The 12,634-nt window shown below is 44.2% G+C and overlaps 1 protein-coding gene across 8 annotated transcripts in view; it reads left to right on the top strand.

Moving 5' to 3' along the window:
* The first annotated feature begins 234 nt into the window (after nt 1–234).
* The window catches only part of LOC106609939 (protocadherin Fat 1), a 102,265-nt gene continuing 89,865 nt past the window's right edge, over nt 235–12,634 (top strand). For 7 of the 8 annotated variants that reach the window (XR_006770770.2, XM_014208980.3, XM_082978344.1 and 4 more), the window contains exons 1-2: nt 1,617–1,772; nt 3,702–6,991. Coding sequence is in view for 7 of the 8 variants with exons in the window: in XM_014208980.3 (XP_014064455.3) it covers nt 3,730–6,991 (3,262 nt within the window). In the remaining variant the exon portion in view is untranslated. Of the gene's footprint in view, nt 474–1,616; nt 1,773–3,701; nt 6,992–12,634 lie in introns of those variants that run through there. The other variant, XM_014208975.3, reaches the window with a different exon arrangement.

The raw sequence follows: 12,634 nt of genomic DNA, 5'->3' as shown, positions 1-12,634 counted from the left end.
TTTCAACAGGGAAAGTAATTGTTATGGTCCTGTAGCAAAGCAACTGAGCATTACCAACGAGTGAATCTTGTTGGCTATTTTATTCTTTCAGACTCCTAGTCGCTTTGCTTTCTAGTTGAACTTGTATGGGAATCAGCAAGGAGAGCAACGAAGGCGTGTGAGCCTCGTTACGTCACTGCTTCCTAAAACCGAGGCATCCCGGTAGAAACAGTAGGCTACTGCTGTTAAACCGATGTAGCAGCCGAAGTGCACGCAGACGGACTCCAAAGTGCCATACACGCTTGATGAAAATGTGGCTTTTACGGATTTCGGGGGCGTTGAAAATGTAAATAATGTGGAATAACCGGTGTCGGATTGGTTCCTGTGTGTCACTTTATCGTTTTCTGCGACATGCTCTCAAACAAAATTTGGCAACATTTTCTGGGATTTATCTGAACAGAACTTTGGAGAGGCGGCGTCATCCAGCTCGTCTGGTAAGTGATCTAGGAAATAGCATTGCTTTACACTGATAGAGTAACGATAATGTATTGCATAAAACAATTGAAAATAGCAGGAGTCTTTCATAATGATCATCATCAACATTATTGACATGATAAACTTCCGAGGAGGCTTTAATAGTACATTTACTGGTAGCCTATGCTTCACAATCTCCAAGATGCCACTCTCACTACGCACGCGCACGCACGCACGCACGCACACACACACACACACACACACACACAATAAAGTTATGGGTGAGCAGCAGCATGTGCCGTCCAGAGCGCAGTGCTTTGGAGAGAAAATAGCCTGAACAATAGTGAGAGAGCGCCATCAATCGCATATCGGTCACACTCCCATGCGCACGAATTTGGGAATAAGATATTATTGCACAGTTATTACAACGAATATTCCAACATGAAGATACTTTTTGAATACCATGCGTGTACATGTGCACTGCCTCTTGTTGCACACATCGAAATTAAATTTGAGGTTATAAATAGGAAAACACTTTTTTCCCACATAGGCTCATAATAAAACGTTGTAGGCTATTTGAACCTCACCACTGTATAGGCCATTGTTTACATTAATAGGGACACAATTCACACAAGCGGGATTTTAAAAAATCAAACCTACACCCAAAAAACATTTTCAATTTGCTTGGATTATCTCATAAACACTATTGGCACCGTGCGTAAATGTGCCAAAACATTGTAAGCCTACATTGGGGGAATAAATTGTAATGTTCACTTTATGGATGCATGTAACATGCAATCATATAGGATAATAGTGCATAGGTATTGGCATGCTTTTTCCCTATGAAATCCTATTTTATATGATTTGCCAATTATTATATCCAGCAGTGATTGGGAGTCCCATACAATTGGCCCAGCGTCGTCCGGGTTTGGCCGTCATTGTAAATAAGAAATTGTTCTTATTAACTGACTTGCCTAGTTAAATAAAGGTTACGTAAAAATACATAATAATAGCCTAGGAAGGAATAAATCATTGAAATTAGATTAGGGAATAGAGCCGATCAAAGTGAACCGTTATCTCGGTTCTTAAAGCGGGGGAGCGAGCTGGTTGTTTTATCTTCATGCCAGCAAAGTAGATCCGGGCGTGCGCAACGCGGAGAGATACTAGGCGAATTCAGTGTGGAAGAAAGGGAGCAACGAGAAGAAGTGGAAAGTGGATAGAGTCACGGAGAGAGAAGTCCACGTAGTTACCATGCAGACATTCGTACCTTACAAACTACATGAAAAACCGCCAAATCCGCGCCGTTAATGAGGCAATAGGTATGTAATGTGATGTGTTTGTTGTAGCACTTTCCCTGTGAATAAGCAAGTTGTTTTTGTGGTTTGTGAATCGGGAGTTAAAAGTTGAGATAGTCCGACCGGACTAGTTCTCTGTAAGTGACGCTCAAGCAGTGGACTGAAATCAGAGCCCTTTCCTTCCTCCAGTGAAGTTTAACGTTTTAAAGTGTTTAGGAAAGGTATTAAATCGGCTACTATCGAAATGAGAGACTTTGGAAGTTGGTCACTGTTTTACGCCTTTTGTTTATTTGTGGGAATTGTTTTACACATTGTGTTGTGTTAGCGGTTCGGGTATTGTTGTCATTTCTTTAAACAATCCATACATCTGGCTCGCGCACGGCTGCGGTGTCTACGTGAAATGAATAGGAATGATTACCGTTGGTGGATGTGTTGGACAATTCAACAACAGACAGCAAGCAATGATTTTCACGAAGCTGTTTAGTTTTTGTTTTTTGCCATCTTCCAAGAATATGAATTCAGCAAAAAAAGTTCATTATTCTATATAACATTGGAAAACATGTAAATATCTATTTTATTTTTTCATTCTTTGATTTGCCAGGGATCGCGCACGGCTGTGCACGGTGCAGTTCAGCAGATGACATTTCCTGGATGTGTATACAGACTTAGTTAAAAAACAAACATTGTACATGTATCCTAATCCTCAGGGGGGGGGGGGGGGGGGAATATATCCTCAAGGCATACTTTTTTGTTGTTGAAAGTTCTCATGCATGCATTATGCTACTAGCCCCATAAAATGTATAGCTGTAGTCTATTGCCAACATACATTCAGCATGTATTTTGAACAGATCAAAAGGCAGCTGGACACCAGTGTCCGTCAATAGGATGTGATGTGCTTTTCCAGATGGCAACCCTCTAAAAGCCCAAAGAGCAGCACTGTGTTTATTATAGCACAGCCTACTAGACAGAAAATAGCCAAACTCGGAAACTAAGGCCCAAGAGTCAGTATAGAAACAGCTTTTCTGGCTAGAATTCAGTTGTTTTGATCATACACTATTTCCAGGCATAATAATGTACTTATAATATACATGTGAAATCCAGTATGAGCACAAACCTGTATGCCTGAATGTCACCTCCTTTCGTATTAGACCATCAATTTAGAGTCAGTTTGCATATCTAGTTATGCGAGAACAGTACCACTTTTTCACCATTTCCAACCCTTTCTTCGTGTAATGTATCTGCTTGAGCTATTTTTTATAATGTCATGTAGATCAAAGAATTTCAAAGATGTGCAATTTAAGGCTGGTAGAAGGAATTGTGAAATCTGCTTATCACAGCTTTGAAGTCCGTTTTCGCTTGACCTGTAATGGAATAAGTGAGAGTTGAATGCCTTACAGCTATTTTGTCATTACCAATGACCTCCGTCATCATTTCTACATCGAGGGTTGAATTAAATGAGTATATGTTCTGAAGTGAAGAGACTGGTCTCTGAATTGTGCTTTGAAACAGTAAAACATATTTACGTAGTGTATCTTTTCTGTTAAACCTGTTGCTGAAATATTAAGAGGAATGCCGGCTAAGATAAATAAGTTATTTGGCCTATATCTTTTCTCCCTCTTCCCCTCTAACATAACACCCATTCATCAGCCTGACCATCATTTGGTCATGCCATTTAAAGGAGTCCATTGAGGCTCACAGTAAAGAGAGGAAAAAGGTTAGAGACCTTTGTTGAGCAGATATTAACAGCAGCCATTCACCGTGCCACTGTAAAACCACAATTCTCTTAGGAAGGTTCAACATTTAGCCCTTTTACTTGTTAGCATAAAGACGTATTTTATTATGCTCTTAAATTAAAGCCATCCCTATTGAGAGTTTCTGAAAAATTAATTAAATGTTTAATTTTATGTTATTTTTTTTTGCTTGATTCTAACCTTCTGTTTTGTGTGTCTCCAGGTGGTTTGGTAGAGAACACGGTACGAAAATGGGGAAATACTTGACTTCACTGCTCGTGCTGCTCCTGCAGCTCCTCTGCGGCTGCACAGGGAACCAAAAGACGGAGAAGGAATTGGTCCTGCAGTTCACTCACTCTGTTTACAATGCCACCATATACGAGAACTCTGCTGCTAAGACCTACTTGGAGAGTCATGCGAAGATGGGCATCTACATCACAGACCCCACCTGGGAGATACGGTACAAAATAGTGTCAGGAGACAATGAGAACCTTTTCAAAGCAGAGGACTACGTCCTGGGAGACTTTAGTTTCCTGAGGATAAGGACCAAAGGAGGCAGCACTGCCATTCTGAACCGGGAGGTCAAAGACCACTACTTGCTCACTGTCAAAGCTGTGGAGAGGGGCACCAACGTGGAGGCTCGTACCCAAGTCAAGGTCCAGGTCCAGGACACCAACGACCTGAGGCCTCTGTTCTCTCCCACCTCCTACAGCATCTCGCTGCTCGAGAACACGGCCATACGGACCAGTGTGGCCAAGGTCACAGCCACGGATGCCGACATTGGGACGAACGGGGAGTACTACTACAGCTTCCGGGAGTGGACAGATATGTTCGCCGTCCACCCCACAAGCGGGGTGGTGACGCTGACGGGCAAGCTGGATCACTCTGAGACCAAGCTGTATGACCTGGAGATCCTGGCGGTAGACCGAGGCATGAAGCTCTACGGGAGCAGTGGCTTCAGTAGCATGGCCAAGCTGACGGTGAGGGTGGAGCAGGCCAACGAGCACGCGCCTGTCATCACTGCCGTCACCCTGGCGCCCTCGGGCGCTGACCGCGACCCCACCTATGCCATAGTGACCGTTGAGGACAACGACCAGGGACCAAACGGGGAGATCGCGTCGTTGAGCGTGGTGGCGGGCGACCCCCTCCAGCAGTTTAAGGCCATGAGAACCAGTCCCGGGAGCAAGGAGTACAAAATCAAAGCTGTCAAGGATGTAGACTGGGACACGCAGACTTTCGGATACAACCTCACGTTACAGGCCAAGGACAAAGGAAGCCCCCCACAGTTTTCCTCAGCGAAAGTGGTACATGTAACATCCCCTCAGTTTAAAGTGGGCCCCCCTAAATTCGAACATGCTGTTTATAGGGTCAATCTCAGTGAGTTTGCCCCTCTCCATACACCTGTTGCTATGGTAACTGCCTTGCCAAAGTATCCACAGTTGAAGTATGCTTTCAGATATAAGGCAGAGAAGAATCGTTTTGCTATTAATCCAGACACTGGCTTAATCACCACAACTGGACCCATCTATGCGGATTATGCCACAAAATTTGAACTACAAGTTATTACCAGTGACAAAAAGGCAGTGACTAAGGTTATCATTGACGTTATAGATGTTAACAATAATGCCCCTGAGTTCCAACAGACCTCGTACAAGGCCACCGTTGACGAGAACGTACCCGTAGGGACCAACGTGTTAGCAGTGAAAGCCACTGATCTAGACAGTGGCGAGAACGGGTATGTGACCTACAGCATTGCCAACGTGAGCCCGCAGCCGTTTGTCATCGACTACTTCTCTGGTGTCATCAGCACCTCAGAGGAGCTGGATTATGAGCTGATGCCAAGGATTTACAATCTCAAAATTAGGGCTTCAGACTGGGGTATCCCTTTCCGACGGGAGGTAGAGGCATCAGTTACTGTCACACTGAATAACCTGAATGACAATAAGCCTCTATTCGAAAACGTCGACTGTGATGTCATGGTGCCTAGAGACCATGGTGTGGGAGAGCAGATAACGACGGTGTCTGCTATTGACGCTGACGAATTGCAGCTAGTGCGGTACGACATAAAAGCTGGGAATGATCTTGATCTCTTTGAATTGAACTCCAACTCGGGTGTGCTTTCTTTGAAACAAACACTGAGCGAAGGGGAGGCAGCTAAAGTGTCCTTCCATAGCTTACACATCAGAGCCAGTGATGGAGAGCATGAGACTGAATCAATGATTATGAACATCACTGTCATCACAGCTCGGAAGCCTGTCCAACTGAAGTGTGTTGATACTGGGGTTGCTACCATGTTGGCAGAAAAGCTGCTTCATGGCACTAAGATCCAAGCTCCAACTGAGCCTGACGATAACTTCATGGACATCCATTCGGTTAACCGCTACTCCCCTCAGTTTGCAGAGTCCTTCCCCAGTGTCATTGAGGTCAAAGAGGACCTTCCGGTTGGGGCTAGGTTAGTCCATCTAAGCGCCTCTGACACAGACAGTGGTTTTAACGGAAAACTGGTGTACGTTATTTCAGGAGGAGATACAGAGAGTCGTTTCATTGTAGATATGAACACCGGTTGGCTTTTGGTTCACACTCCACTGGACAGGGAAACGACGGACCACTACACACTGAACGTCACAGTCTACGATCTAGGAATACCCCAGAAGTCCTCCTCCCGTCTTTTAGACGTTAAGATCTTGGATGCTAACGATAACAGTCCGCAGTTCTTGCAAGACTCATATTCGTTGGAAATAAGTGAAAACACACCAGTGGGCACTGAAATCATCCAGGTGGATTCCACCGATAAGGACCAGGGAGATAACGGAGTAATCAGGTATTCGATTGTGGCCGACACTGACCAGTTTGCCATTGACGAGCTGACTGGAGTAGTGACGGTGAAAAAGCCGCTGGATCGCGAGGTGCACCCGGTTTACATTCTGAAGATTGCTGCATGTGACCAGGCCGTTAATGAACCTCAACTCGTGTCTACAGTGTTGCTAAAGGTCATTCTCGAGGATGTCAATGACAATCCTCCCAAATTCATCCCGTCAAATTACAGCGTGAAAGTGAGGGAGGACCTCCCGATCGGCACTGTGATTATGTGGCTGGAGGCTCACGACCCGGATGTCGGGCTGTTCAGTCAGGTACGGTACAGCCTCATCGATAACGGGGACGGCAACTTCGATGTGGACAAAGTCAGCGGCGCGGTACGCATCCTGCAGAATCTGAATTACGAGAAAAAGCAGGTGTACAATCTCACGGCGAAGGCCAAGGACAAAGGGAAGCCCATTTCCTTATCATCAACATGCTTTATTGAGGTGGATGTAGTGGACGTAAACGAGAATCTGTATCGCCCGTGGTTCCCCTCGTTTGTGGATAAGGGATTTATAAAAGAGGACGTCCTCATTGGGACTTCCGTAATGAAAGTATCGGCTCAGGACGAAGACAAAGGAAGAGACGGAGAAATACGCTACTCCATACGGGACGGTTCTGGCCTAGGGATATTCACCATTGATGAAGAGACTGGTGAGTTTCTCACTTTCTTTTCCTCTGTCATTACCATATTGCCTCTATGTGGAGGCCCATTTTGTTTATAATTTATTATTTAAGGCACCAAATGGGCATGCATGAATTTTAAATGACTGGGATGCGAAATGGGGTGCAATCCCCTGTATCTGTGCAGACTGTGCTCTTCTGCCCATGCCCCCCCCCCCCCCCCCCCCCTGAAATATCAGTGGTGGGGGTAAATGGTGAATAGAGGTGAGGTTCGCTTCCTGGAGAACTGCTAAGCTTCCTGATTCCTTTCATTTTTCTGTCTGAGCGAAGAGAATTGATGGCAGGAAGAGCTGGAGCAGCTGTCTCCTAGACCTGCAGTAGACATTCCAAACTAGTTGCCGTGGAATTAAGAGGGTTGCTTAGTGATTTTACCCACTGGCTCCCCCTTTCCCACCCAAGCACTGTTGTGCTTAACACTGCATTTTGTTTCAATGTTGAAAAACTAGTCATATGCAAATGTAATAATGCTTCATGCTGGCTCATCCCACATGAGATGGAACTTGTTTGTATAATGAAAGAGTTATTTTTCTGTGATTGTCATATCTGCCTTTAGTATTGCAAATCTAAATGTTTGTGTTGCTGGCGATATGCGCTTGCTGGCCTCTTTGTGATCTTACAAAGAAAGTAGTAATACTTTTTTTCAGCTGCTCACAGACGTTAAAGCACCTGTGCCAAGGTTTTAAAACCGTTTTGCCACAAAAAAACTACTGGTCACCCCATTTTGGGTGCGTCAGACCTGACTTGCTGCCCTTCATTTTAAACATAGGTGCCATACTCTGGGTGGCTTAGTGCCAGTTTTTCTCTTTTAAAATGTATTTCTGCATAGGAATATACATATTTAATGTACAAATGGGCCGGTGAAACTTGATGCAAAAAACATTAGGTTTTTAGCATATATGTAGTCTATCCCCTAAGTCTGGAAGTTCAATGCAAAGTCTCTGGAAATGTAATTTACAGATTTTAAAGTAACTAAATGAGAAATTGACGAGAGAATGTTAATTTAGATTCAGGTGAAGGCATACACTTTATTAAGCGGAGTAAATTAGCTGGGCCTTCCATGAACCTGTGGGGAAATCACACTTTCTTTGCTGGTAAATTTAGCATGACGGGATGAGCTGGCATGAAGCATTGCTCCTTAAGGACCATCTGTCGGCTATTGTGCCTGTCCAGTCTTAGTGTGATTGTTCTCTCTGGGGTAGTTGTTAGATTGTTGCTTGTAGATAATTCTACCTCTTTTGTTCAAAGATACAGAGGGAAAATGTAAATAGAGCGAACTGGAGCGAGCCTTTGATTCTTGAAATGCAATTTGAAACTCATCTGAGATTGGTTTAAAAATGGCTTCGGGTCCCACTCATCAAAGTTTGTAGAAACTTTCTCACACACAATGCACTCTTTAGGGAATTGACATTTGAAACGAAGTGCCTTATATTTAGGCAACAGAGATTTCTGCTCTGGGGTTTGTTAGTTGAGACTCGGCCCTTGGCTTGGGGTTGTGGATCCTAGGACGAATGTCTGAAGTGTTCTTGATTCCGTAAGAGACACCCACTTCTTGTTTGATATCCCACTCCTGAATGTATTGGATGCAGGTCACCGGGAGCTCCTGACCTGCTCTTCCTCTCCTGCCCTTGACCTCCATGGCCTTCAGAGTGATTTATCAGGAGTGGCAATGATAGGATTGTTCTGCTATTCAGTCCCATTGTTAGGGATCACAGCCAGAGCTGGTAGCAAACCAAATATGCCCAAGGCAACGATGTGCCACCTGGGAATTCATGCATTGACTGAAGGTGGTTTGGGGGGTTGGTCTGGGTCTGAGCAGAGGGGGGTGCAAGGTTACCACATGAGGATTATGCTCTACAAGAAATCGATGTCAAACACACCCAGCATCACTTTCACCTAGTCATGCAGCTACAGCTAGTGCTTTCTGACAAGTAGAAAAACAAGGGTTGGGGAGAGAAGAAAACAAATGAAAAAGTGCTAAAACCGAAGGGTACATGCCAGAAGCCACACACACCTTAAGCTCTGGAAAAGTTTTTATGAGGGGGCTAGTATGGGAAGGCTGGCTAACATCTGTGGCTGGTTAAGTTAAATGCCTTTTGGAATCTCATGTTCTCCGTATGCATGCTTTATTTATTCCCTCTATCCTCTTGAAACCCTGGGTTTGAGAATGGAGGGGTAGTGATGAGGAATGTGCAAATGAAAAGGTCTTTAGTGCCAATTTGACTCCCATACCTCTCATCTTACCGCCAAGAAAATACAATTTTGGCTCGCAGTTTATCTCCTTAAGCCTAAATCTTGAACTTTATAGTTAGTTACTAGCATAATTTAGTTCAGTGAACAGAGGCGTGAATTAATTTATTTAACTTCAGCTTTCAACATATTTTTTTACCCGTTTCAGGGTTTGCTTTTGCTAACAGCAGTAATTTAGCCATTTTTAGGCCAAGACAAGATTAGCAAAACCCAGAAAGTTGTTACTTCTAAGATAGGAATCAACATGGTTTCCCCCTATCCAGTTCTTATTGTCTGACTGTAGACAGCTATATCTGCCAAACGTCTGGCCCGGGCCCATCTGGATCTCTGGCCCTTGTATTTACATCTGCACATCACACAAACATGTTTAGAGCTGGGGGCTATGTGGAGCCCTGGTGAGATTTTGTGTGCAGTCCAGGCTAATTCTGGCCTCGTGTGCTCAGACACTGCTGTTGGGGTTATCGGGCTATGGGGGCCTGACACACTTAAGGCCAGCTAGGTATGCCGCTAACCTGATTGATGTTTCCAGGGCCAGGCATGAAATCTAGTTCCTTGATTTAATAAACCTTCAGTTAGAAAAAGGAACAAACAGCTGGAGCTTGAGGTCATGATACAGAGATAAGAACAACAAGATGGACGCCTTTCACAAAGTAGGCTAGTTCAGGCTTCAAGAGAGAGGGTGGTTGTTGTGGTTGGGCGTAGAAGTTAGGGCTGGGAATTGCCAGGGACCTCAAAATAAGATATCACAATACTTAGGTGCCAATACAGTGTTTATTGTATTTCTCATGATTCTACTGTATATATATTGCGAATCTATACTGTGATTTCATTGCGATTCGATGTTCCAAACATATTGCTCACAATAGGTCTGCTGCAGAGAGGCAAGAGAGAGCCATGAAGAAACAAGTTTTGATCAGTCATAGAAATAAAAGTGCTAAAAACAAAATGGCTCCCTATTTAAAAAGATGGAGAACAAGCTATGAAGGAAAAATACTGGTGCAGGTATTTTAGTGCAGGTACAGCCATCTAGCTCAAAACTATATTGCGATATTGTCGATACTATATGTATCTTTAAAAAATGATAATACACACCCCCTCATCACTAGTAGAAGTTGTTGTTGTGGGGTTGCCGAGCTGGTGAGTGGTATTCATTTTGGGACAAAGCCACTGGACATTCCATTCTCTCTGTGCATCTAAATTGAGATCAACTCTTAGTGGTCTTCACTCTGCTGTGCACTATAAATGCTTTTCACCGACGTTCCTATAAAAAAGCCAGTAATGCAGCTGTTGTTGCTTAGGGAAGAGGGAAGGGTGGATGGCGTTGTTTGTCATGGGCTGTGCTTGATTAGTGGTGAGGTAAGCTATAGGCCTAGGCCCTATAAGTCCCCTACTGGTCCATTGTTGTCGATGCAGACAGTTCTCCAAGTAGATCAATTAGACTTGGTGCTTGCACTAAAGGATTGACTGCCGTTTATGAGGTCAGAGAAGTGATCAATTAAGCATGTCTTTCTGTTAGAACTCCTAATACCTTGTATTTCAGCCTTTGACTTAAAGAGCTAGTTCGACCAGACTCTCTCTCATTGTGTTTCTTCTCCAGGAACTGCTAGTTCTGATGCTGTTTTGGCAGCACTATTGAAGGCATGTCTTTAAGTTTGTTAGCCTACTTTGTGAATTATGGTGAACAACCAAGATGTGATAATTCAATTTGCACTGATTAACTTAACTGGAGGAAGAAGAGCATGGAAAAAAGAGGTGAAAATGCATATTGATGAAAGTCTGACGGCTTAAAATATACTAGTAGTAAAGGTGAACAAATGTGTAGGCCTTCATGCGGTGTGTTTGCATTTATGTAGGAAAAAGAGAACCAGTCTCAAACAGCCCCAGTGAATCTCCTCTTCCGTCCAGATGCTCGTTGGATAATGTATGCATTGCCCTTTACTCATTGGATAATGTATGCGTTGCCCTTTCGCTTCAAGTTGGAGGCAGCCGGTGTGCTGAAAGAGCTCTTTGTGGAGGCAAATGAAATAGTTTGATGTGTAATGACAAAGTTCTGTGAGCTTGTGTTTTCCCCTCTTCAAATTGGGCCTTCCTCCCCCTGTCTTCCCCAAATTGTGCCCCCATTGCCCTTCCTGTCGAGAGTGAGGTAAGGCTGACCCTCAGTGATGCCAGATAAGGGAGGTATGTGCCGAATGGTTTTGTCTTTTCATGTTTGGCTGCCTTCACTATCCCAGGGTGAGTGGGGCGATAGTGGGAAGCGATAGCTGTGTCTGCACAACCAAAGCTTCATGGAAGATTGATTGAACCCAAGCACCCGTGCCCCTTCTATTTTTTGATTCTATACGCAGAAGCTCAAGCCAGAAGTGTGACTTCTTCAGCACACTCTAAAGAGCCACATGACTTGTAATGGTCTTTGCTTGAGCGCCGTTGCTGGGGCGACAGGACCAGGAATGTGCAGCCAGCTGAAGCTGATTTTTTTTAAAACTTTATTTAACTCGGCAAGTCAGTAAAGAACAAATTCTTATTTACAATGACGGCCTAGGAACAGTGGGTTAACTGCCTTGTGCAGGGGCAGAATGACAGATTTGTACCTTGTCAGCTCGGGGATTCGACCTAGCAACCTTTCGGTTACAGGCCCAACGCTCTAACCACGAGGCTACCTGCCACCCCAAATAGGTGGTATATAGGCCTATATACCACTCTAATCTCCGAATACAATAATAATTGAATGAAAAAATAATCAACCTTTGTAAATGTCAGCACGGCAGCCTCTTGGAAAATGAGAGCTGGCCTATATTTCAAAGCGCCTTATCTGTCATCAAAAAAGACCTTTCCATGGGAACCATTTACCGCAGCGCATTGAGTACAGTCAGTGTCAGTGGGCAACTATCTCAGGGGGCTTCATAAACATTTTGCGATAAGGGGAAGACAGACGGTGCATCGCGCCCGCTATTGTCAGAGGAACGGGGCATGGCACCGGAGAGCCGGGAGGTAACAGGTCTTAAATTTATAACCTGATATTAAACCAGGTGCCCAGCTCATAGGTCCGCTCTGAGGCTTTCGAAATAACACTGCACTCTGTGACAATGGAAACTGCCTGGGCATGTCCCAATAGGCTTCCTCAACTGGAATTAATGGGCTAAATTCTGCCTGAAAAAAATAGAAAATTCCCATCAGGCATGTTCTCATTGCATCACTCCCCTTTTGTTCATTAAAGACTCTCTCTCTTTCACTGTCTATGTTGCTACGTTCTCCCCTATCCCCCTCACTCCAGATGAATGCAGCCATTCTTTCATTTTTTTCCTTGGGCCAGAGAATCTAGAATAGGATTCTTATTTTATTACGCAGTGTCATGAAGCTATATTTTTG

The sequence above is a fragment of the Salmo salar genome, chromosome 08 (genome assembly GCF_965601325.2).
Source record: "Salmo salar chromosome 08, fSalSal1, whole genome shotgun sequence".
NCBI classification, from domain to species: domain Eukaryota; kingdom Metazoa; phylum Chordata; class Actinopteri; order Salmoniformes; family Salmonidae; genus Salmo; species Salmo salar.
This window is presented reverse-complemented; position numbering and strand designations above follow the sequence as displayed.